Source organism: Phycodurus eques, chromosome 4 (genome assembly GCF_024500275.1).
Source record: "Phycodurus eques isolate BA_2022a chromosome 4, UOR_Pequ_1.1, whole genome shotgun sequence".
Taxonomy (NCBI): Eukaryota; Metazoa; Chordata; class Actinopteri; order Syngnathiformes; family Syngnathidae; genus Phycodurus; species Phycodurus eques.
Window position 1 is genome coordinate 31,299,358 of NC_084528.1, and position 26,990 is coordinate 31,326,347.

Below are 26,990 nucleotides of genomic sequence, written 5' to 3' on the forward strand. Positions count from 1 at the left end.
ATCTCTTCCATGTGGGTGCTTAACGACTAAGCAGTGATTGCGTGGTAATCTACAGTGTATTTTGGAAGATAATGTGAGTCATGTAACAGCAGTAAGACAATGGAAACTGTCTTCTTGATTCAGAATATAGCAAATGTGGAGGAAAAAAACAAACAAACAAAAACAAAAAAACATCCCATTTTGTTTTCCTCAGCTTCTTCTAGCGCCACTGGGGCAAACCGTGACATTCCCAGGTCAGCTGAGAGACACTAGTCCTGGCAGAACGTTCTAGGTCTACCTCCAGGTTGAACAAGCGTGGAAAACGTCACCAGGGATGGAACGGAAAGGCATCCACAGTGGATGCACGCGGCTCAGCCGAAGGGTCGGTCTAGCCGCCCAATTGAGGAAATGACAATATGTATCTGCGTCCTTGTCCTTTCGGTTACTGACCAAAACCTGTTAACCCTCGGGTAAAGATAGACTGGTTAATTGAGATGTTTGACTTTGGTGCAGTCTCACAATCGCTGAATAGCAAAACCTAACACACACTTACTGGGACATCTCAAATTTGAATATGGTAGACACGTTCATTTTGGTACTCAGACATTATATAGATTCATTAAATGTGGGAACATACTTTTTGGAGGGCAAATTCCAGCCTAATTTCAAAATATATTGATTTATTATTTTTGTTTTCTTTCTTGTTTGTTTGTTACTTAACCTAGTTTCTAGAGCTGGTTGATTTTGAGGTTTTTATGTGCTGTAATCAATCCAAATTATGCACATGTAAATATTTAAAGAGGAATTATGAAATATGTCAGTGTGAGCGTGTAGTACATCCCTATGACGAGTTTCACTTTGTTTTGGATTGAACTACCGAACTAAAGTAAGCTTTTGACAGCATTGTAATTGATTGAGATGTACCTGTGCGGTAAGAGACTTAATTCCCTCCGAAGCAATGAATTCCGAATGAATTTCAAATACAATCACGATGAGAACAAATTCTTTTTTATTATTATTACATCAACTTCTGACATGTATATCTGCTGCTAGTGCATCAGTACTGTTAAACTATACATTTTGAGCACGTTCAATTCGGCAGTGTCAATGGTTGCCAAATATGCAACCTGCATCTTATCGGATAAACTTGCTATGCCATGACAAGATTCAAACAGTGACTACTCAGCAAATTTCAATTTGGAAAGAAATGGCCTAGCAAATGAACGTGTAAATTCATGAAAAGTCTTTACGAACTGATTTTGGAAAATGGTATTTAAAAAAAGAAAAAGCCAGTATGTTAGGCAAAGATATGAACCCATACTAGTCGAGATGTAACATTATCTTTAATGAGAATAAATCCCAAGTTTGGGAGCGCTTTTATTTATAGTCTTTTGTAATTCCTGTCGCACACAGGAGAGAGCACCGCTAGACCATTTTATGTTGCTTTGCTTTGGCTAACTCAGTTTAAATTGTCACCACTGAACAGGGAAAGGTCAATGTAAAAGTGCACTTCAATCAAATCTAAATTGAACAGAATGCAAGGCCTCGTTTTGTTGGATTTGATCCCAATGAAGAATAGAGTACACATTCGACCCATTTTACTCTCCTGATCCAAATTAGCTGACACGTTGCTGCTTCGGGAAAGTTTGACTGGTTTACCGCAATGCAGCTCCAGTGGAGTCACAGTGCGAGACTATCGCTTTTCGAAATATTAAATGTTACGAGCCGAGCTGAAGCATGTGGCTAGCACATCTACGTCACAGAGCTTCTGAGTTCAGCTCAGACCTTTCTCTGCAGGTTTCTGCATTCTGGAAAGTGTTTGCATGTTGTTTTCTGCAGTTTTCTCCCACCTTCAAATGTTTGGTTAAATTGAACTCTGAATTGCCTTTAAGTCTAAATTTTAGTGTGAGTATTTGTCTGTATATGTGACTTACCATAGCTGTGACCCTGAAGTAATTATTGTTATGCATACAACAATACAGTAGAGAGAAAAGGTTTCACAATTATAGATCAGTATACTGTAGACCAATTAAAGCTCGTAGATGTGTTGCAATGTCGCAGATATATCAGCTATAAGAGACATGCTGTGGCATTAATCATTATGTGGATGTAATTAATGTTGTTCAAATGAGAATGTCAGGACAAGGGAGACTTCAATCATGACTGCTGTTAACAAGAGCGAGTGAGTACTTCACTGCAAGTTCATTGGTTCTATGTAGCCGGTTGTTTCTGCTTCTACAAGGATACGATCATGTACATTTCAACCACTCCTGCCACTTGGCCACACAAATAATCGTTCGAATTGAAACTTAGAAACTGGATTAACATGGTGGAAAAAATGTGATTTATTTTTTTAAATAGTTTTTTTTTTTATCACGTCTTAAAGAATGAGGGGCCGACACAGCCTGCTCAATTTGACTCCAAGCTAAATGTTTCGAGATGCGAGGACAGATTGTCAGGTTGTCTCGGGTTCATTTATTTCATTTCTCATGTAGGCTGTGTTGTTGCATCAATGTCATGAGCGAGCAGCTCTGGCGAAATTCTGCTTGTCAACAAGAAATAGCGACAGGCTGTACCTGTGCTGTGCCGTCGATCTTGTTCAAAGGCCCCGCAGTGGAAATGATCGACGGGCTGTGTTGGTTGTGCTTTCAAGACACATTTCTATCATTAAGCTATTTAGGACTTCAAGCCACCCACAATGGGATGTTGTGTGTGCAAGTCACACTTACAAATGTCGAGCTTGTTCTTGTTTTCTTTGCCATATATTTTACTCTTCAGTGTATAGAATATCAGTAAATACTGCGATAATGCCAGGTTTTCCAATGCAATGGCGGATTCCACAGCTTGCGTCTCCCCAGTAACTCCTGTGGCAGGTGTTTTTGTTGACTCCGTTTCCGCGAGAGATGCAGTGTGATGCATGCAGATATGAACTGTAAATCAACAGGATCATTTTTGAAAGTGTTGAGCAAAGCTAAGTAATGTCATTTTGTTAAAAAAAAAAAAAGAATTAGAAGAGTGGATAACAGATTGTATACGATTGCTTGTTTGTTTCGATGTGCCCTGCGATTGGCTGGCGACCAGTTCAGGGTCCAGCACGCCCGCGACCCTTGTGAGGATAAAGCGGTACAGAAAATGGATGCATATATATTCTCACCTTATTCAAATAACGGCCCAAATGATTTTGTGACAAAAATTTGGTTTTATTTGCCTAAATGTCTCTTCATAATGCGGGCCACCTTAATAAATAATCAATCATTGCCTCCTTTCTCAGTTAAACAGATTGTGAATTCTACCCCGGAAATGAGAATTAGTATTTGGTTTAAAAAAAAAAAAAAAAAAAGACAATTCTGAAAGGTGAAAATCTGATGTTTGCATGTTGTCGTTTATATGTAGTGGTTGGCTGAAATATTGCATATGCACAAAGGCAAAAACCTACATTAATACTCCACAGCGTTCCCATTCTAGATCACCTGCCTACTGTTGATGCTTTGTACTGTATATTCCATCTTGGAAAATAGCCATCTCTGCCCGTCTCGTGTAATAACATCGCTAATGACCCATAGACAGTAGTAGATTCTAATGCTTAATAAAATCTTTTTTTTGTTCTATTCCCTGAACCATTTTACTTGAAACCATTAAAGTTGAGTGGCGCAAACCATCTGTAATTGCTTCCGTATTTGCTTTTTGCCTCTCGTGGCTTGATAGAGGGAAGCGCTTAAGCAAATCCATCTGCCAATCAGACATAATGAATGAAATAAGTGTGTTGACAAACAGTGCATGATGAGACACAGCATTGAGGCGTGGCCTTCAACAAGCAACAAAAATAAATCCGCTTGTTGCTGGGTGATTGCGTCTGACTACTCTACACAGTATGCACTTGTATAATGTTTTTTGTTTGTTTGTTTGTTTCCTTAAAATCAGTCATCATTGATTCAACTTTGCATAAGCATTAACGGACACTCTTTTTAATTATTTCGTGCAACCCCGCTAGCAGAATCTCATGTTTTATCTGTTGTGTAACCTTTTTATAATGACTGTTGTGACAAACGTTCTCACGATCTGGGCGGCGGGCAAGGTTGTCATGTGCAATATATACAATATGTATATACTGTGTATATATGCGCAACATTCAGGTCTATAAATATTGGGACATTGACTCAATGGTCATCTTTTTGGGCTGTAAACACGTCCACAATGGATATGAAATGACACGAAAAAGATATGCCTTAACTGCAGACTTTCTGCTGTAATTTGAGGGCATTTACTGTGCATCCAAATCAGCTGAACAGTGGGGGAATGACAGCAGTCTGTAGAAATGCTTCCCACTTTTTAAGGGACCAAAAGTAATGGGACTCACTTTTTAATACTTGGTTGCAAATCCTTTGCAGTCAATTACAACCTGAAGTCTGGAGCGCGTAGTAGTATGCTGTTGTACCGCAGTATGTGAAAATGACTTTATTTGGACCCATTTTAGAGCCACTCGAGCTTTGAGTGAGACAAAGCGGTAGCGGGTGAGAGAGCGACAGCGCGGGTGTTGCGTGCACGGCAGCATTAATGTTGGCTCCGCAGACGCTCCCTCATCGCTGAACTGGAGGGACAAAGTTTGATTAGCGCTGAGATCAAGCTATCGTTGAATTTTGCCCTCGAATAACCGACAGAGCTCCCTGCTCTGCAGGCGAGGATGCGGAGTCTCGAGCAGAACGAGCTCGGCTTTTAATCCTAAAAAGCAGACAAAGAGCAATTCACGTTTGACGATTTTGACCCAAAAAATAGTCAATATAGCCGTTTTCAATGGCCAGTTACTATAAAATGCACACATCGCCAGTATCACACGTTCAAGAATGCATTGCAATAACTGCTGCACTGTCATTTATGTACTGTAGTTGCCCGTCACTCCTCTGTTTGTAGTACAGTCACTCGTTAGCATTCTTGTCTCAGTTAGCACTCACCATTTCCATCGAGCACGCGCACAGATAGACGCCGTGAGGTGCTCCAGCACTTGACCTTTTACACCTTGCATAAAAAAAGCGACACACCCGGCCACAGCTGCCAACGAACCGAGCAAGTTACATTATCAACATGAGTCTGAAGCCACTAGACGCTGTTTATGACAAAGAGACTCGTCAACTGGGTTCGCCGTCGCTGTCCTTCGTTCGCTGAGTTGATCTGGCTGAGCGGCGGCTTCGTTGCAGTACATTTCGAAATGGATGATGTTAGTTGCACTTTCAGCGGCTCATTGCCCCCGAACAAGAGCTTTGAGGTACAGTGACCCTAGGGGTCAAAAGGCCAAGAAGAAAGACAGTTGTGGGATCTGTTTGAGCTGTCACATTAACATGGTCAGCAAATCCAGTCATAACAATGTCTAATGTTTTACGAGTCTTTCTGTTAGCCTTTGTTGTCAGGCTTGGACTCTGGGCACAACGCCTGCGATTTTTTTTTTTTTATCCTTGTTTTATTTAACGCTTATTAGTTCAGTCAGCATAAACCTGGTCTTTATTTGCTCAACATTAAATACTACTAAATACATTAAATACTTACATTGGCGCAAGAGCTGTCAGGTAAAAAAAAAAAATGGTTTAGTACTGCTTGACAGATTAGGTTGTAATAGTTGAGCCGTCCCAGATGCTGGCAACCCAACGCTACGCCGCTGCTACCGCATCACTTGTAAAATCCATGCAGATTGGCGACAGCTGTCGCCATCGCTCACGACTCTGCCGCAACGATTCTTTAAGCGTTAAAAGACACCTTTTGATGCTGCTTTGTATCTTTTCATCTTCGCGTCTGTTTCCTGGTCATGAACGAAGCGCAGTAGGAAAATGATGCAATTAAAAGTTAGTCACTGCTCTCCTGAAAACTTTGCAGTGTTGTTTGACGGGGGATGCGAATCTTCGCCCGGGAAAATGAATCATTCTGCGTCAATTTACTTGTCCTTCTCTCCCCCAGTAGCCCATCGCTGCGGGCTGTGTTCAGCTCAGTCGTCAAAGTGAAATACAGTCCCCAAGCCGCCTTTATTTCACACTATTGTGCATTTAATTTCATTCTAGATGCCAATGACGTTGTATCGTTGTAATAAACAAGAGTGGCTGTATAGCATATATCGTTTAGTGCTGGGGCCCACAGCTGCTGTACTTCATATTCCACACATACAACGTGGCAAGGTATGACTGTAACTTCTAAATGCAGTATTTCAGTTTGTCTGTCCACATCTTCTTTGTCATAATAATTGATTTGGGGCGAAAATGTGTTGTTGTCTGGAATTCTTGTTGAAGTTGTTGTTTAATGCGGGGGGGGGGGGGGATTCTTAAATGAAAAACAACTATCACTTGATAAGACCTAATCAATTTGAGATTTAGATCAAAGCATAGCAGTGAAAATGTGTCAAGGTTATCTAATCAACCAGAAAAAACAGCGGCATTCTACTTTAGGGCTAACATGGAACAATAAACTAGGGGCCGTAGCCATTTTTGAAGTGAATCTTGCATAAATGGACTATTGCAGGCTATGCCCTTTGGAGCTTCACAAACATAAAGGTCGGCCATAAAAACATTCTCACTGTATAGGGCCTCTGGTTCAAAACACTGTATTGGCCTGACTCAAGTTTCCTGTCCATGTAGGTGGTTTTATATACAGGATGATTGAAAAGTAACTCCCTATTTTAAAATACTGATCATTTATTCATATGTTGTAATATGTTTGTCAATTTTTTTGTGCGTGTTCCATGATGTAAGGAGCAAGTCTGTTCTACCAAACCAACAACTTTGGAAGAACCTGAAGGACAAATATGAGAAGTTATGTCGGTCCATCGGTTCCCAGGCAGGCCGCTTGAGAAACTGCTGGCGAATGCTGGCGCCCATATCCAATTTGAAATAAAACTCCATGCGATACACTTTTTTTCTCATGTTCAGAAATAAATGACAAGTACTGAAAAATAGGGAGTTACTTTTCAATCACCCGGTATAAGCGATGTAAACATGTTTCCAAGGAAACTAGCATGCTAGACCTTTGAAGTACGTATCACAGCAGCGTGCTTAACGTCTCCTATATAATGAAGAGGAAGCAGCCATCGAACAATGATCTTTTGAACAATGTGTTTGTGGATGTAACACTAAAGTCATGATTTAAAAAAAAAATATATATATACATTTATATATGTATGTAAACAGATTTGCAGAAAATCTTAATGGAGATGATGCAAATTACAGCTTCTCCCTCTTTAGGTCCAAGACCCAAGTAGAGGAAGGACGATTGCTCAGGCAGTGGGATGTATTATACTTTCCACCTGTAAAACAAAGTCGGAGGAAAAAGAGCAAAAAAAATAAATAAAATAAAACAGAACTAAAGCAAATGACACATTCGCAATTTCTCACAAGCCAACTCCAACACACGGCGCTGGAGTGCGGCGACCTGGCTCACCTCAGATGATGAAAATGTGGAACTCGGTACCCATCCCTTGTAGGGGAGAGAGATAAGAAAAGGACTAATAAAAAAATGCCCAATTTCTTTATTTATTGATTGGACTGAATTAATTTCATTTGACTGAGGTAATGGTAATATGCAGGTATAGATATAGTCTCGGCCACTATATTTTGGAGATGCAGTTAATAACAAGATGATGAGACTAGAACCAGTCATGTCACTTTCCTCTCAACATACAGTGTGTTTCTACATCAAACAGCCAACCACTCCCTTTGAAGCCAACGACTACCTTTGACTCTTTCATCACCTGGCCTTCCCTCAAAAATACACGTACCGAGTGAATGTCTCCTTCTTGTGGGTCACCACAATATCACAGAAATGAAAAAGTTAGACATCATGATCTTCTGGACCTTCAAGAAATGTTCTCAAACTTTACATTTACTGTAGTTGAATACCCCTGCTGCATAGCAATAAATCAATACAAATGCGTGCCATTGCGAAGCTGAGTGTATGCATATACACTAAATGTGGGGTGTGTGCACTTAAAACGCCCCGTTGGGAGAAGCCGTGTTTGGTTTCTTCACCTTTAGTTGACCCCATCTTCCATCAACATCTTCCAGCCGCTTCATTGCCCCTTGCCTTCGTGTGTGAATGAAGGCGAGCGCTTTACCTTCCTTGTCGACTTTCTGTCTTCTGTCCTTCCTGTCACCTGAGAACTGAAGGGGAACGAACCCCGCTGTAATTCCAAAATTAATTCAACTCAGCAGTCAACAATCATCCTGTGAGACTTTTCTATTACGAGCAGCTGGCAGCGTTGTAATTTCATATTTGTTTTCAGCACCACCAAACATTGGCAAAATATTCAGTGATCCATTGATGATTCATTGTTGCTCATTTGTGTTTCATAAAACAGAGTCGTTGTCCTCTCGCTGATGAACGCAAGTGAAACTATACAATAATTGCTAACACAAAGTCAGAGCTTTGGAAACTTTGTTTCGGCTTAGGTTGGACAAATAATTCCCTATTCGCAGTTCTGAGCGAGCGCATAGATGACAAAAAAACCGAGGGAATCAATGTGCTATGCGAAGCTCTTGAATTCAAGTTTTATGAAGTCGTAAACTAGGAGAGCACGCTTCAGTGCACAAACATGGTTAGAGAAATCAATGTCCTTGTCTACAAAACAAGAGTCAAGTTTAGTTCCTTACTAGATTTGATTGGACTTTGGTCAGCTTGCAGCCCGACTTCCCTCTGATTGCTGCTTGGCGACGTTCCATGTCGTAATGTTTGATACCACCGACTTCCTATCCACTCTGATACTCAGTAAACGAGTTACATTCAAGCCGGTATTGGCGATACCGATACTTTGTGCAAATACACTTCATGTGTCTGGTAAATACAGTAGAGTATTTGAATTCATAGCTTCATAAAGAATACAAGACTGAGTCGAAACAAAACCCAGCTCGGGTTCAGATCAGGGGTTCCTCCCAATCGTGCCCTTCTATAGTTTCATTGTCATTACCAACGTGAACAGTGAAGACTCCCAGAAGAATGAGGGAGTCCTCTACTGTAGAGGCAATACAGTTGTGTAGCGGTTAGCATGTCTGTACTGTGGCCCTGAAGTGCAAAACACTAAACGTAATGACAAATTAAAAACAACAACAAATACAATTTCAAATGTTAAAAAAACAAAATAAAAAAACAACAACAGCAAATAACTCATAAAGTAACTAAACACAAGAGTAAATTAAAAAAAAAAAGAAACCCCACAACAAATAACTAAAAATCAGCAAATCAAAAAAACATAGCAAAAACCTACTCACAACAACAAATAACTAAACACAACAGCAAATGAAAAACACAACATCAAATAACTAATCACAACAGGTAACGTTTTCTATTTGCTTTTTTTTTTCACTTGCTGTTGTGAGTTTTCATTTTCTGCTGTTTAGTTATTTGTTGTAGTGTTTTTTTAACTTGCCGTTGTGTTTAGTTATTTGCTGTTGTGTTTTGGACTTGAGGGCCACCGTACGTCTGTCTCACGGTCGTGAGTTTGGAATATCTGTTCAGCCCCTCCCATGTGAAGTTTGCAAGTTCTCCTTTGTTTTCTCCGGGTACTTCGGCTTCCTCGCCCAAAGTCAGCTTTGCTCACCTACGACTCTAATGAGGACAAGCGCCTTAGGTAATGGGTGGCTTGATGATGTCACAAGAGAAGAGCAAAATATGATGTCACATGTTTCCAAACGTTGACAAAGACAAATGAAGCATGCTGAGATTTGCACAGCTTTTTCTTCTTTTTTCCGCTTTGAGTTGCTTCGACACAAATTTCATCTCAACTGTCAAATAGGCTTGATCTGTGAGCGAATCAAATGAATTTGCAAGTCAGTGTTTTTTCAGCACTTGGCTGACAGCACTTTTTTGTCAACTCTTAGCTAGCCGCCGTGTGCGTGGGGTCTGAGTAACTCTCTAACATGGGCTTAGTATAAAAGTGTCAACTTCATTTCAAAAAACAACTTGGTTTTGTCATACGAGTGTCCAGAAAAGCCCCCTCTGACAGCTACTTCTGTTTGACCCAGTTTTGTATCTGCTTTGTTCATATTTGGCTAAGACCACCGCCTTTCCTCTGATCGGTTGCCTCTGTGTAGAAGACCCACTTGTGAGGGCACACGTGTTTGTTACGTTGACAGCGCTGGTTCGGGGCGAAGAGGTAGGCGGAGCTTTTCGCTAGTGACGTAGATAAGCTCGAGAAATTCGGATGACCTGATTTCAGGCCTCCCGGCAGAAAAAAACATTCTGGAACTCAGGAATGCGTTGATGTTTTGAATTCACATTTCACACTTTTACTGAGGCACCATAGAGCCAATATGGCATCTCGAAAAAGTCGGTTCAGTAAAATATGCCACTTTTAAACGAGTCGCCAATCAATCACTGTGCAACAATAGCTTAATTGCATGTTAAGTAAATAAATCAATAAATGTGGCTTTTTTATTTCTTGCTGGTTTGTGGCTTGTTCTTCGCTTCGCCACCGTTTCCATTTGGTCTGCTGGACAGTTGTTGTATGTTCTTCTTTTTCAGTTGCGTTGCGTGTGTGTCAACAAACACAGCAGACGCGGCTGCAGTTTCCCAGCTGCAAGCCAACTCCTTTCTCTCTTCTTCTTTCTCTCTCCCTCTCTACTGTCCCTCTGCTCTATCACTTCCTCATCTTAACCAGTTGAGGCAGACGGGCGGCCCCCACTCGGGTCTGTTCGAGGTGCTCGCTCATGTGGGGTTGATTTGGTCTCTTCATATTTGAGGAGCGCGCTTCTAAATGCCTTGAAACAATTGTTGGAAATTGCCGCCATATTTATAATAATCACGCAACTTGAACTTCTGCCGGGTCAGAACATTTGCTCATTTGGATCACAATTTTGACATTAGTGCAAACAAATACATCTGCAGCTTCATCTTTGATATTTCTAGTAGTTTTTCACTTGTCCGGTTCACAAACAAACACAATGGCAAACAACTTTGCGCTGTCCTCCACTTAGACTGAATCTTGTGATGAAGTTTCATGCATTGCTCCCAGAGACATTTATGGAAATGTTGGAATATGTCATATTCTTATCCCCAAAAAGGACAATGAGAATTGAGCAAATTGTATTGCCTGTTCTATAAGCCCACAAAATATTTGTCTAAATGTACAGCGAAGACCTCAATCCTTCAGTCGTGAAAAATCCTCAGCAAATTGTTCAACTTCTTCAGTACCCCCTTGCATTAAGCTGAGGATTTCCGTACGCATGATGAATTGAGGGGGAAAAGGGAAATGCGTACAATAGCAAAACTGGAAGAATTGAAAAGACGGGTATGCATCTATTTGCCGATGATTGCAAAATGCGAACGTGCTTCACCCCTCCGAAAAATGTCTTTGCAATCTGCTAAATTAGCAACTTTGACAGAGGTACTCATGAAATGTTCTTTTGCTCCCCTTTCTGCTCCTGCACTTTATTCCACTTCCTACCCTCCCCCATATAGCTCCCCTCCCCTCCCCTCCCTCTTTCTCTCTCTGACTCTAAAGAGCGCTCAGTCTCAGCTCTCCTTTCACTTCCCGCTCCAACATGTTGGCAGGAGGAGGCGGAGGAGGATGCTGCGCTCAAACCTCGGTGCGTTCTTGCCACCTCGCCGGCCGGCGCGCGGTGCCTCTGACTCAGAGCCGCCTTTCACTTGTATCCGCCTGAAGGAATTAAGAAGGGAGGGGGGCCGCCGGGCCCCCCAGGTTCCGCAGGACATCAGGAGCGCTCGCGCCAGGATCCCCAGGAGGAGCAGCAGCAGCAGCAGGAGGAGAGTAGAACACAGCAACTGCCCCTCATCTGGAGTGGAAACTATCACCTCAGACATCACCGCCGCCTCCTCTGCTTTCCCTGACACTTCTCCCTTTTCCGCTCCAAGAGCCATGTGGCAAGCGGCAATAAGGAGGAAGCGCTACCTCCTGGACCGGGATGGGGAGCCCGGTGAGGGAAAGAAGGGAGGTCAGCATCGGAGGAGCAGATCCCGGGACTGGTTGTACGAGTCGTACTACTGCATGAGCCAGCAGCATCCGCTGATTGTGTTCCTGCTGCTCATAGTGATGGGAGCGTGCTTGGCTCTGCTGACTGTGTTCTTTGCATCGGGACTGGTAAGTTCCACGCCGTGCACGCGTTATGCAAATGTCATAAAAACATACGCAGACTGGAAAGTCATCACATTCCTTTCCCTTTTCAAGCCAACAGTATCAATGTGCAGTGCGGTTGCTTACTCTGGTGAAAATGTAATAGTGGTTCAACGATTTCAGTTCTTCTCCAACTAATATAACTGATTACATTTGATTACATTTTGATTATTTTTCAGAATTTTGAATGAATGCATCAACAGGAGCCGTGGATGTTTCCTCGAAGAAAAGTGGACAAAAGCCATAGTAGATCATTATTTTGGATGTAACCACATAGTTGTAATTTACACAAATAAAATCAAAAGAAAACCTCATGTTAAATGTGCACAGCATGCGGAAAACATGATACCGTACCACGACGACCTAATGACAAATGTGAACAATTTAGACAATATCGCTTCATATGACAACCCATAAGTGAATGTTCCGTTAAAACAACCTCCATAATTATAAAGACGAAACAGTTCTTTTATGTGTCCAAAAGCCTACAACCTAATAGATTGCACCACAAGGTTACAGGTCACATTTGGAAAAATGTCATGTTTGAGACGACAGCAGCATGGCACGTGACCAGAGAGAGCCAATCCCAAGTGTCGGCTTTCGAAGGAGGAAGTGATTTGAAAAAAAAAATCAAAAACATCCGAGCTTTTGTGGCAATTTTTCTCAATGGAGGTAAAATTGTAATGATGGAAATTTCCAAAATCAACTGTAGTTTAAGGGCACATTTTCTCCCAATAATGCAATGGATTACAATGATAGACATTTTGTAATTAAATGACATCATCTCATTATGTGTAATTACTTACTCCCCAACTGTAAATATGTGTTATATTTTGGCTACTCTACAAAGTTTAAACTGTGTGGATGAGGGAAAAAAAAAACCCCACTTCAAGACAAAGGTTACCAGTCGGGACACACAAGAAGTATGTGACGCACACGCTTAATCGCAAAAAAAACCTCCCAATCGCCCACGTAATGTATAGACACACACGCATGCCAACGGGTTTACAACACGTCTACGCACGCACGCACACATCCCTAGCATGCGGTCATCGTGGCAGCACTAATGTGAAGAGAGGGTGAGATAAAAGCGAGGGGGAATAAGGGGCTTAGTTATTGTTTGAGCTCACGCTTGACCAAACTCCAGAAAGCGGAGGTGATTTCGAGCTCTCAATATTTTGACACGGTTATCTCCGCTCGGAGAGGCTGACAAATTCAATGCGGGGAAGAAGCAAAGACCCTCAGGGAAATAGAAAAGCAAACAGTATCCCGTCGAAAGCTAGGAAGTCTGTTTTCACTGAGTGTGAAGTTCAGGGCGTGTTTGTTGTCATTGAGACGTTTTCAGACTTTTCACCTCGATTTTGTCTCATTGGAGGATAGTTGCTTCAAAGATAAAACTCCTTTTTCGGGGGGGCATTTTTGCACATTCTGTTATTCACTGAAGTGACATGAAATAACTTCAACAAATGACCGATTGGCTTTAGCAAGGCAAAAATGGAAAAAAAACAAAAATGACATTTTGAGGGATTATATTCAACTGTTGAATAACGTCTTCTTATTTGCACCCGAGTGCTTTTAACGGAAGTGTAATCTCATCGTTGAACATATTTTACTAATCGAGGGCCTCTTGTGGTCTCTCCCTGATGAATCTGCTCTGATGGCAGGATTATTTTAATACACTGTGAAAGAGCCTCACAGTCACTGTCGCTGGATATTGCAGATTTGCATAATATCGAAACATAACAAACAGCCAAACACGAAATCAAATACGGGGAAACGATTTGCATCGTTTGGCCAATGCAAACAGATGCTGACATCGGCGACTTCCATTCACGATGACACGCATCCACCATGAACATCATCACGTGCCGTCTTGTCCGATTAGTCAGCAAATTGCCTCCTGATAAGAAGAGACGACAACATTTGAACTCAAAGAATATTTTGTCCTTTGCTATACTAATGTACATAAGTAGGAAGAAGTTAAAAAAAACGAAATATACTAAATACTAAAAACTAAAACCAAATTTGAGTACAGATTCGACTTAGATAATACAAACAGGATGCTATTGATACATAATATACTCGAGGTATTTAAGAATAACGGGTCCCTATAAGGAAGTCGCAAAAGTCCAGATAGCATAGCCGACTCTTTCGTCATCAAAGTTTTTGTTAATGCCTGATTTGTGTCATTTTTTTTTATATCACTCTTGTTTTCCAAATCTTTTGATGCAGAGTAAGGGGCGCTACATGCTTTTAGTTCAATATCATAATCATTCCACAAGTGAATGCCTCCTCACTGTTTAATATTTGTTCTTTTTTTTTTTTTTTTTTTTTTACTACGCTATGGCTTTTGTAAGTGAAGTCTCGAGGCGGAAGGTTTAATGCTAACAAGGATGTTGCATAATTGCAATTTGTTCAATAAATATAGCCCAAATCAATTGTGCTCACAATGGATTTCTGGGCCTGAGGAGGCCCAAGCATCTGGAGTCTTCCTGCTCGACATCCTGCCTTTTCGCTCTGGCTCGGTGCAGGATTGGCGTGACCTTTTGCTCCACCCTCGTTTCATTCTCCATCCTCCTCTATTTCTTTCTATTCTCCATTCTGGGCCGCTGTCATCTTGCGCCTCCTCCTATTTCTGTTTCTCTTTCATTTGTATCCCAACGCCAACCCCCTTCCTGCGGGCTGGCTGACCTAAATCCTGTTCTGTTTGGGAGCTCAGCTCTGGGCGAGACAAACTCTCTCTTCAACCGCACGCATCCTCTCCTGTCCCACTGCATTGGCAGCATACAAGGGGGAAAGGCAGAGGGAAGGTGGGGGCGGTGCGGTGGAAGAAAAAGCAAAATGTCTTGCAACAGATGGAAAGCAGCAAGATGAAAATATATATGTGACGACAACATTTCAAATATTAACGATGTAGTGGAACCTCTTAGGTTGAACGCAATCTGTTCCTCCGGGAGAAATAATTAATTTTTGCCGCCATAAAACCTTAACGTGCCACATTTCCACATTCCTAGCTGTCATGCAAATGTAAAAAAAAAAAAAACAATAAGTTAGCAATGTTAATATTAACATTTTCAAACAATATAATAGTCAGTTTTTAATGTCTTAGCTGGCATGACGAATGACACACCTTTCATTAAAATCAAAAGATACAATCAGTCCAAGTTTTGTCTTCTTCAACCATTGTTTTTCTGTTAACGCCCCTTATTGATTTTCTTTTGTCTAAGTGACACAAAGAAGCCACAAAAAAAATAAAAATAAAAAGAGTTAAATCCTTGTGAGCTGAATTGAGATCTTTGTGAGGCGTAATGATGTACAGTCACCTCGTTAAATCGCGGTTCACGCTTTGCGGTCCCGCTGTTGTGTTTTTTAAAAATTATTCTTATCATATATATGTATATATATATTTGTTATTATTATTTTTTTAATTTTAATTTATTTTGTAATTTTTTTTGGAACCAGTACCATATAGTACAGCTAGTCTCTCCTGGATGCAAACACGTTATTTTTTTGTACTGTATGTGTTATTAATTTTGATATTTTTGTCATTTCTTTTTTATCCATTGTTCTCACACTCTCTCTCTCTTGCTCTCTCTCTCTCTCTCTCTCAATATATATATTCTGTGCATAAATGTATGTATTGTTTTAAAAGTGTGTTTGGAGACCCTAAAACAATTTCAAGTAAAAACAAAAAAACCAAAATCATTAAAAATGTTCTTTTTTTCCCATATTTCTGTAGGTATTGCTTCATCGTGGATTTTCACTTATCGTGGGGGCGTTTACTGTATTGCAACATAATGGTGGTTTAAACTATAAAGTTTTGTTCATAAGGCAAATATTGTTATCAAATATGTTGGTCGAATTGGGAACAATATGACCACAGTGGCATTTAACTTTGGAGTTTTTTTGTTTTTTTTTCCATCCTAATTTCTGAACCTGCACTATAGCTTTGATTTACTCACGCGGCATTAAATAACGCAGGCCAGAGCTTTGTCATCGTGTGTGGTGTACAGTATGTATACAAGCTCGCTCGGGATCGCCAACGTCCAGCTGTGTCAGCAAAACGAGTGTCTGTCCAAACAGAAAATGAAAAGTGGGGATCAACACGCATCCTGGATGAAAGGAGCCAAACTTGTTTCTTTGGTTCGTTACCGATAGATGCGGCAAACACGTGACACATCCGGCTAAATGTCACAATCCTTGAAGATGAGGCACATATGGGCTGGGTCTCGTTCCACGGTGCCAGCCTTTTACTGCCACCCTGAAATAAAGTCCTGCAATTTTTATGAGAGCTTTCAGATCTAAGTGTATTTGAGAAAAGAAAAGAAAAGAAAAGAAAAGAAAAGAAAAGCAGCTTCAAATCCATAATGGATGTATGTTTAACTTCTGTTCTTACTTGACATCCCTTCAGTTAAAAAAAAAAAGATTCAAAAATCAAAAAAGTCCATGTAGATGGCTAATTTACGGCATACATTTATACTGTTCAATTATTTGTAAACTTGTTTTTTTTTCTTAAATCTGTCTTTGCTCTTTAAGTCGGATCCTGAATCTTAAATCTGGTAAAGCGTCCCCGGGCCTGTTCTAAAAATAGCACACTGGTGTTGGGACATTGTGATTTCCTTGGAATGTTGTAGAAGTGATCGTTTGAAAATGTAAACACTTTCTTTATTCCTAGAAATAAAGTGCAAATTGATATTTTCCTGTCCTACCTTGTTAAATCATTGTTAATACATCTTTGAGAAATTGTTAACCGATCAGAGTGTTCGTTCATATATCATTCATTTCACTTTTGACACATAATTAAAGGTAATATTTGCACATTTGATATTGCACAAGTGTGTCTTGATTTCGTAGCCCTTTGCGAGAAGAAGCTCTCATTTTCTCAAAAGTTGCTGACATCCCAAGCACGTCCGCGTCCATCGAGTCGTGCGAAAAGACGAGGTCACTTCATTCGAAATGTGTGAAAAAAGGCAACACAAGTCCTTCGTCAAATTACAAATGAAAGACGGTGCCTTCGCTTGCAAAGTTAATTCATTTCATATGGATGACAACAAAATCATTTATATTGGACAGCTTGTGTTCGCAGAGATACAAGCGGAGGGTCTTTTCTCCCATGTTATGTGGCGACGTAGATTACATGGAGCAAATCAGATGAAAGCAACGAAACGCTTCTTTTCATCGAAAGGCTATTTGGTGACTCACACATGCCGGCTTGTTGGTTTAGTGGGGAAATTGAAGAGAGAGGCTTCCAGCGGTCTGGCTGTCTGCTGTCCCCTTGAGATGCGTCCATTTTCCACACTCCTAACATGCCGTTTTTGTTTACGTCTCTGAAACGTCTTCTTGATTGTTGTAATTGGAGACATTCTCCAAAAGCTCACATCAACGTCCATCTCTCTTTACCTTTGTGTGTCCGATGCATCTTTGACCCATCAAGGTGTGAATACTGTGTTGTTATAATATCGACTTGTTCCATATGAAGCACAATAGCCTGCATTGCACAGGTTTGAATTCCGAATTTGTTCCATATCAGAGGACGCTGTTATGACGCTTTAAAGTCCTAAAGCATGGGGAAATATTGAGTTAAGCTACCTTTTTCTTTACTTGTAATGATCTGAGCGACAATAATGTTCAGTATGATGTTGATAGCACTTTTGGCTTGTACAACAGAGCATCTCTGTAAATGCAAGCACAAGCCTTGGAACAATTTCTACTCAAAGTACCACCGATGGTATCTTTAACTTTGAAGTACTGTACGTTTGCATTTATTGCCTTAATTTCGATTTCACTTCCGTGAGCAATGCTACTATTACTGTGATGCAATCTGCTGGAGCCCTTTGCAGTCTTCTTTGTTCTAATTCTTGTCTTTCCTATTCTAGAACGTTGAGGACCACGTGGCCTTTGTAATCACAGTGCCCACAGCGTTGGCCATCTTCCTGGCTGTATTTGTTTTGGTCTGCATCGAATCCATTTTCAAGAAGCTTCTTCGGGTTTTCTCCCTTGTCATCTGGGCCTGCTTGGTCGCTATGGGTTACCTTTTTATGTTTTCCGGTGGGATCGTCTGCCCGTGGGACCAGGTAAGCCCGAGAAAAGTATTTTGTGGTCAATTGACTTCAAAGCATGTGAAGCATTCTGTGATTTATTCATAGATGGGATAAATAACTAAACATAGCTTCTGAGTTTGAAAATGAGGCCAACGTGAAAGTGCCTTGAATTCTTTTGAATTCCCTGCGGGGAGAATTGTCGGTTGCCAAAAGCGAGGCTACTTCTCAATTCATCCACACTACCTCAGTATTCCACGACTAACTGCATAACTTCACAAGTCTCGGTCATATATTCTTAACCCGCTTCTTCTCTATGTATTGTTTGACATAAAAGTCCGGCGAAGCCCCTCTTGGTTTCTTACATGGCAGACTATCTACTGTATACCTTCTGTAACTGTATCGAGGAAGTGTACGGACAAACACGGATGTTTGGATTGGGCATCTGGCCGACTCTCCGCTGATGCATGAAAGCCACAATGGCCGTCATTTTCTTGCCAAATTGTTCGGTCTTGTAATTTCTGATTTGAAAAGGACACGGATAAACGAGACTTTTATCCCTCCCGCTCGCACTGTTGCAGTCAAACGCCGCACACTATTTCGGCATTTTGTGGACGGTGGCTATCACTCGTATGTCTCTATTCGAACACTTTTAATTAGGCCCGGAACAAAAGCATTGCGTCGACCTCCAACATGTTGAGCAGTATCAACAAGTGATAACTATCTATAAATTTTGCGAACAAAAACTCAGAGGGGAATTTGTGACTATTTCAGCATTGGGGGAAAGGAGGTGGGAGTTGTATATACATATATATTACTTTTTTTATTTGACTACATATGTTGAAAATATTGATAAGGTATTTTACTGCTAATTTTTGGGTGCATTCTGCTCTGATCACAGATTGGTTTTAACGGCATGTAATTATATTGTTTTTTTTTTGTGTGTGGCTACGACGCATTTGGATGTGGCAGCTGGCTCAAATCCGCACCCGAAAAGATGTTGTTTTGATGAAACTCGCAGAGGATGTTGAATGGTTTCGCTTGTACAAGTAACACTCACTGATGGGGACGAATTTGTGACAAAGCAGCATTTTGAGGTGCGCACTGATTCGCACGTCATCCTATTCATCATTTCTTCCACTCACCGACAATATCGGGCCATTATGCCATCAGTGCACTCCGAGTGCAGCGAGCACCTTTATTAACATTTATCTGGCGAGATTACCTTGTTGACTCACACTCTGACACTGACTTCAGCACCATTGCTCGCTAATTACCGTACATGCTTTTTTCCACTTGCATTTTGAGCATCTTGAAATAAGCGAACAAATGCATCTTGCTTTCGATGATTTATTTGAGGTTAAGCTGAGGTCAGCTCCAAAGTCTATATTTTTCAAAACACAGGCACACGGTTTTGCTCAAATTCCGTTTCACAGCATCAGTTTATGACAGACACGTGGTCTGCTGTCAGAATAAGAATTTTATTTTGGGAGATAACAAACTGCCCTATCAGTACAGTGACCCGCCAGTTCAGAGAAACATGCACAGAGAAGCTCAAAGTTGCTTTTCCTGTCTTCAGTCTGCCATGGTTGGTTTGTATACATTTCAGTCTCCATTTCCCAACCTCAAATCAATTGAATGCTTATCCACTGCCGACAAAGGCCGCTCTCTTTGCTAATGCTAGGGAGACGGGCTTATCTGCGCGGTCCAGCTCCTACCCCTTCGCTGAGGAACGCCTGCGCCCTCCCTCATCTCCTTTCCATCCTTCACCCGCCCTGTCCCTCACGCAGGAAATCATGTGTATACATCCACACTGTTTCATTTTGTCTTCTGCGCTGAACTTAGCATAAACAAAAAAAAAAATACAAGAAAAAAAATAAATAAAATCAAGACAAATGGGCTGATCGAAGTTCTTTTTTCCCCCGATTACTCCCGACACACGTTGTGGATGGCCACCCTTCAGTCTGGGAGCCTTAAGCAGGCAAAAGAAATATTGCAACCCTTGTTCGTATGTCAACAATCAAAGATAATGGAATAGTGTGCGGCTCTCCATCAACATACAAGGACAAGACGTCCTTTGCGACACACCTAACCCCTCCAAAAAGTCCAATATGTCACTAGTGTTGCGAGAGTGTCACTGTGATGTGGGGGAAAAAGACACCGATCGGAGCAATCGTCCGCCTTCAGACTTGTAATGCACCACACCTACGCTTGTGTTACTGGGCTTTGAATTGAATGAGGAAAAAAATACTTCATTTGTGGGATCAACAAAGATGAGTCAACTCAGTGACTTGGAGAGCTCAAGCCCTCGCAACACTTGGAGACATCTCTCTTTGGAAACATGGGAATGTGTGGAAGCTGGGAATTGAAAAAACAACAACAACAACAACAACAGCGAAGGGGCGCTGACGCAAGTCATGGAGATTAGGGAAACAATAACGAGGATGGTGTTTCTTTGCATCTTCTGTGTTGAACTCGTATGAACGGCGCGCGGTCGTGAATGTGGAAGCGTGCGTGAGAGTGCTTCACTGCCTTGAGCTTTTGTGAAGGTGCGAGTGCTGCATAAATTCACCCCACTAAGCAGTATAGCCCAGATTGATTGGAGAAGGTGCAAGCTAAGCACCTTAATAACGTGCGTTTTTAGTGTAATGCATGTAGTATGCAATTAAAGTGTCTTTTCTGACTGACGCACCGCGCACATGCTTGCATTGTAAATCAAGCCTTAAAGCGGATCCCGTACAGACTGCGGACCGAAAGCTCGATGTAATTGGACACTCCGTCTCCGTAATTTGTTTTATGAACCCGCCGTGGTATTGTGGAGGATTTGATTCACAGGCTGGATGCAGCACTGTTGCCCGGATCTTGAAAAAGCCTTAACAACATCATTGACAGTGAGAGGGTCCTCATGTGTTTGGAAGGAAGATTCGCACAATTTCGTGAGCGCATCGAGCGAGACGCTTGCGGGGATCTTTAACCTGCCATCCCTTCCATTATCTGCCACTTTCGAGAACCAGTTAGTGGCATTGGATTTACATTTTGGATAACAAACATGCCACACGAAGCAAATTGTGTTGTGAGGCCAGATGTCTTTTTTTATGCATTGCAAAGCGAGTTAATGCATCTGTTTGCTTGAACGTTCTACTGAGCATTTATTTCTTCATTTACGGTAATTGAATGTTAGTTTTTCTTCGGCTGTATGTTTTTTTTTTTGCTTCTACATTACAGTGACTTGCACTGCTCCTTTTAATATTTTTCCGCTATAGCGTTTCAAGCTTTTCTGCTATATCGGAGAAGGAAAAAAAGGCTTGATTGAAAACCTGGAATCAGTTCTAGAATTTGCTTTTCTCCAAAAACACACCACAGACAATGCTGACCTGGAATCAAGACGACAGAAAGAAATACTGTGTCCTCTTCCTACCAATCACGGCTTCTTGCCTTTACCTTAATGTCACATGTATAAGGGTTTTCTCTCTCTCTCTCTCCCTCTCTGCGGTTCTGCACATATATACGTATATATTTTACAAATTCTGCCAAGATTCTAAATGGATGAGCTGTCACTTGCATTCTATCAAATGACGAACATCATGCAAGGAAGCAATGGTAATATTCTTGATGTTTGAAAAGGGAATGGGTCTACTGAGTGGCTGACTTTTCTGGACGCTTCCATTGGGAGACAGTTTGGTCACTCACTCCAATGTGTGGAAAGCGTTGTCATGTTGTTGTTGTTGTTGTTGTTATCGTTGCTGTTGTTGTGGTCGTCATGGCACAGCACGCCATGCTCAGATACTTAAATTGACAAGAGCAACATCCTGCAGGTCCATCATCTTGCCATCCATTCCTGTTTGTGGTGCTGGAGGCCAATTGCCAGTGTCGTTGTCAAAATGGAATAAATACATTAAAATAAAAAAAGAAGCCGTAGAGGTTATTGTGCGGTCTGATTAGTGAAGTGAACCTCATTAATTACAGCTTTAATCAGCCATCATTTATAATTCGAAGGTCTTTGTTGCCTTGATTAGAGTGTAAAGAATATCGACGGAGGTGGCAAAATATGGAAGTCCCGTTGGTAGATGTCGCATGAATTATGGAATAACAGATTTAAAAAGTGCATTTATTGTCTGTGACTGTCACTTTTGCTGAGGTAGGGGTCACATTTCTTTATCCTCTGCCTCAAATCTCAGCTAAAGCCCTCCTACATGCCGTTTGCATGCTCTTGCTCATGTACGAATTCAAGAAACATACATGCACGGAAGACCAAACAACACATCAACGTGAATGTTTGACTATATGCGGCCTGCGATTGGCTGGCGAGCAGTCCCGCCTCTCACCCAAAGTCAGCCGAAGTCGGCTCCAGCTCACCCGTGACCCTAATGGCCATATGGATGGTCAGATGTCTAGTTGGGTTAGTGAGAAAGGTTCATCTCCAACGCTTTTCCTCGCTCCATCAAACCGGCAACCGTTAACCGGAGACAAGTTAACTGGCACCTCGCTGCAGCTCGAGAGAACACTGACGTTTTTCTCTCACACACGCTGGCCTCAACGTGCACCAGGGGGGAATATTAAAGAGCAGGGCAATGTGTGTTGGGAGCTCCACTAATGTAAAAATGCGACACGCTCCCCAGCTCCATTGGAGGTGCCAGGTTTGAGGGAAAAGCGCTGACTGTCCCCTTTGCTGCAGCCTGCAGTCAGGGGAGGTTAGGTAAGCCTTCAGGGCGACTGGTGTTTATGCGGGTCAACTTGTGCACAACACTGAGACATGCTTATTAGCTCACAGTATATAAATAGCCGTATACCAATGTGTTCATTTTCTTGTTGATGCCACACCAGGGAGGATTTCTCCGACCAAATTTTGCCAGTGATCCTGTGAAATAACCTTTGCCTTTCAATTCTCGCCTCGTTTAGCTCGAGCCACATTTGGTGTCCAAGCCTTTCGAGATTAGCTTGAGTCTTTCCTCGTGAGCAGCGCATATATCCACTAGAGATAAGATCAATACGTCTGATACATCTGATCTTTATGCTCTAAAATCGGTTCTCAAATCACAATATCGATACTTTCGATACTTCAGACATAGGAGCGGTAACGTCTGCTACGTCTTCGGCAGGAACATAACGTTGGTTGGTGGGAGCTACTTGTGGCAGAGCGTAAGGATGAGCCGCGTGTGGTGCTATTTGGGCTCCAAACGGCCAAGACGCGGTCTGGGATGTTTGTGGAAAACAGGGTTAGGAGTTGTGGTAACACAAGAAACCTTGCGAAACACCTCAGGTTGAACCACAATGCGGAATACGATGAGGCCGAGTCGCGGGCACAAGAAGCCAGCGGAGTGTCGTTCCCCCGGGGGCTGCTGGCGACAGGTCCAGATGCAGAAAATGTGGCGCTTTAAAGATGTGCTAAACAATGTTCCTGTTAGAGCTGTTCCTATTAATGAATATGGTGATGAAAAAGGTAATGCAATAACAACAAACAGCTGCCTGAGTTCATCTTGGAGTAATAATATGCTGTGTATCACTGAGATAATCTCACATTGGGGGGGGAGGGCATGGATTTTTATTCAGATAATATATACACCAGAAACAATGGGCAAAAAAATAGCATTTTTATCTAATTTGTTTCCTCCCTTGTAAAAAGGTGAATGAGGTTTGAATAGTAAGTTAAAAGCTCAAGTTAACATTATATTGCTCTTTCAACGTGTACTTTTTGATTTAGCGACACTAAATACCATTGTTGTTTTTGCAGTTAACATTCACTTTTCCCTGTGATTGTCTTGAAATGTCTTTAATGCCTTCAAGCAAATTAAGGTGTTTTTTTTTTTTCTTCCCTTGATGTTTTAGCAAACAGAATTTGTTTGCGGGTTTGACAAGAACACATCCTTCTCCGCAGGTGTCCTTCTTTTTGTTCATCGTTTTCGTGGTTTACACGATGCTGCCGTTCTCCATGCGGGAGGCCGTCATCGCCAGCGTTGTCACGTCTGCCTCGCACACGGCCGTGTTGAGCGTCTGCCTCGCTACGACGGCTGATCACATGGAACCTGTGGTATGGCAGGTAAGGCTTACAGTCGTGGAGGCGTGACAAAATTAAAGACTTGGCAGCAGTCATTCTATCCCATTTAATATTCAACTTTTGCTTACGTAGGCACTGGCTGGAAATATTGGTTTTGTCACTTTTTTGATAAGGCCACACAATGTATGTCATATGACTTACAACTTGAAATATGTCATTTAATTTATCTCTGTTTAAATTTGCACGCACGCGTTACACTTTAGTTCTAGCAAGCAACCAGTGGCGACCTTGAAACTAAAACCGATTTTGATAACAGATGCGTGTTCTAAAGAGAGTGTCAGAGTGTTTCAGAGTGTCATGAAATTTGTATGATTGGATTTTATTTCAACGTCCACCCTGATTTAGTTTCATTTATGTATTGCTATTCTCATACTATTCGACTATTGTTGAATAGCAATACTTCCCCTTCAAAGCCCTTCAAAGTTAAGAAAGTTACGGACTAGCATAGCAATATGCTAAATTCAAACTGGATAACAGAAGCGCCTGTGTTAGTTCTGTGCACATGCACAAATCCTCCTCGATGATTTTGCTGGCAAGATAACAGCGCAACAGTTTTGGCAGCCATCTTTAGGCCCGCGGTTCTCGATCCTTTCATCCCCGTAACATCCTCAATCATCCCGATTACAATCGCTGCTTATCATGTCTTATAATGCAGGATTGATTTTAATCTGGAAAAGTAGCTCAGTGTATTTTCTAAAAATCTTTCTGCTTGTTTCGTAGTTTTGCTCTCACGCCACAATTTAACTTTGAAACTGCTAAGTTTAGCATTTTGATACAATTCTGAAGATTGAAACAAGACATACGCTATTTTTATAGCTACAGGCACCGTATATACGATGGTGTTAGTTTGTTGTGTAACTGTCTCGATCTCTAACGAACTGACGATCATTTGAACCGAGAAGAGGGAGAAGGCAAAAGTAGATCTTGGACGAGAATAACAAACACATTCATTGGTTTTAGGTTTCTACGGCTGTGTAATACATATAGAAATGAAAAGTCAAACCGATGGATATTTTTAAATTAGATATAAATATAGCTAGACATGGAGAAATGGAAATCTCAGATGTGTGTACCTTATTAAAAACAAACACATCACAACATTTAACATGTCGTTAAATGTTTGTGATTTTTAAGAGGACAGCGACAATATTGATGTTTGACACTGGTAATGTTTTATAAGGGTCCAACAAAACATAGATGCATAACATCGCATTATCATTGTTTAGTCTCACTATTGCATATAATGTGTGGAATCTCTTTGTCGTGTCCAAAAATGCCCGACAAGATGATCAGAAATTCAAGGTTGGACTGCTCTTAAATTCATTTCGCACTTTAGTTTGAAGGACAGTATGGTACGTGTCAGGTGCTGCTAAATTAATAATCAGAAGATGCTTCAAAAGCTTTGTGTCTTGCTCACATTTGGAAGGAATAAAGGTAGCAAAGCAAGCAGACGTTGTCAAGGCGTTTGGGCTTTTGTTCTCGCGTCGGCAGAAACCGCAACATAAATTAGACACGACGTGTCTCGCAACACAAAGGTGTCGAAGAGAGACTAGGGCGCTCTTTGTTGCTCAGACACTGCTGACCTATTTGAAAAGTGAAGGTTTCTTCTAAATCAACATTTCTTTGTGTTGTGGATAAACCCGCTCAAGACAGTAAGGGGACAAGCTCGTCGTCGTGAGCTCATTCATAATGTCACAAAGAAATATTCATGGGACCGCTTGTCTATGGTTACGACCTCATCGCGATGGAGACGCAGTTGCTATGGCTTGATGAATATATTTCGTGACTTTTATTTGTCTTAAACTTGAATGTGTCCATTTCTGCTGCTTTTATGAATCAGAGTTCCCAGGAAGCATTCTTGGAACTTTGAATCAACTTGAAACTTTGTGTTGCTCACGCACAAGCTGCGAACAAATGCTGACATTTGCTTGTGTCCTGCATTTTCAGATTTTGGCCAATATCATCATTTTCATGTGTGGCAACATGGCGGGGGCGTACCACAAACACCTGATGGAGTTGGCACTCAAGCAGACTTATCAGGACACCTGCAACTGCATCAAATCTCCCATTAAACTGGAATTTGAAAAGAGACAGCAGGTAACGGCGTCAATAAGTCAAAAGGTAAACGGCCGCTGAGCCGGGCAATGTGAGGCGGTCAAAAAGAAAAGAAAAAAACTAGGGTCCACACATTAGGAGTCGACATCCCGTACGTCTTGCCGGATCCTGTGTTTTACAGCAGGGCGCCCGGTCTCGTCCAGTCCAGTCTCAGTTTCACACCGCCGCTGCTCACAGTTATTTGTTTGCTACACTCGTTGTCTTTAGTCAGCTTGCTTCCCTTTATTGTTAATATGGAAAACGCTTGTCTTCGTGATATTTCAGGGAGTAGAGGCAGCCCCTTTCGTACCACGTGTATGCATTTCCCAAAATAGTGTGAGAATTTTCCTGCTGGATATTTGCCCATGCAAATGCGGCCGCCATCTTCTACTGCGCACAGTGTGACGTGCAAAGAGGTTAAGGTGTGAGAGAGCAAGGTGTTGATTAAAGTTTGGACTGCTGCTGTGTGGAGCCGTAAATGTTTGGTGTTTCATTTTGGTTTTTTTCTTTGGGGCGCTGCTGGGGCCTTGAGTAATTTACAAATATAGAAAGTGTTATGAGTGCTGAGTGCACTCATAATGGATGCTGTTTGCTTTGTGCTTTCATCCAAAGTACCAAACAGTGAGTGTGTAAGTTGTACATTCGGAATCCGTAGTCCATGTGAGTCAACGTCATTTCGAAAGTTCTGTTTTTCTGAGCAGCCACCACGGGGCTCTCCTTCATGCCG

The 26,990-nt window shown here is 41.6% G+C and overlaps 1 protein-coding gene across 2 annotated transcripts in view; it reads left to right on the forward strand.

The window, feature by feature from the left end:
* Nucleotides 1–11,476: 11,476 nt before the first annotated feature.
* The window catches only part of adcy2a (adenylate cyclase 2a), a 33,289-nt gene continuing 17,775 nt past the window's right edge, over nt 11,477–26,990 (forward strand). The window contains exons 1-4 of one of the 2 annotated variants that reach the window (XM_061675233.1): nt 11,477–12,043; nt 17,953–18,150; nt 23,990–24,151; nt 26,117–26,266. In XM_061675233.1, the coding sequence (XP_061531217.1) occupies nt 11,513–12,043; nt 17,953–18,150; nt 23,990–24,151; nt 26,117–26,266 (1,041 nt within the window). In that variant the 5' untranslated portion in view covers nt 11,477–11,512. The remainder of the gene's footprint in view (nt 12,044–17,952; nt 18,151–23,989; nt 24,152–26,116; nt 26,267–26,990) is intronic. The other variant, XM_061675235.1, reaches the window with a different exon arrangement.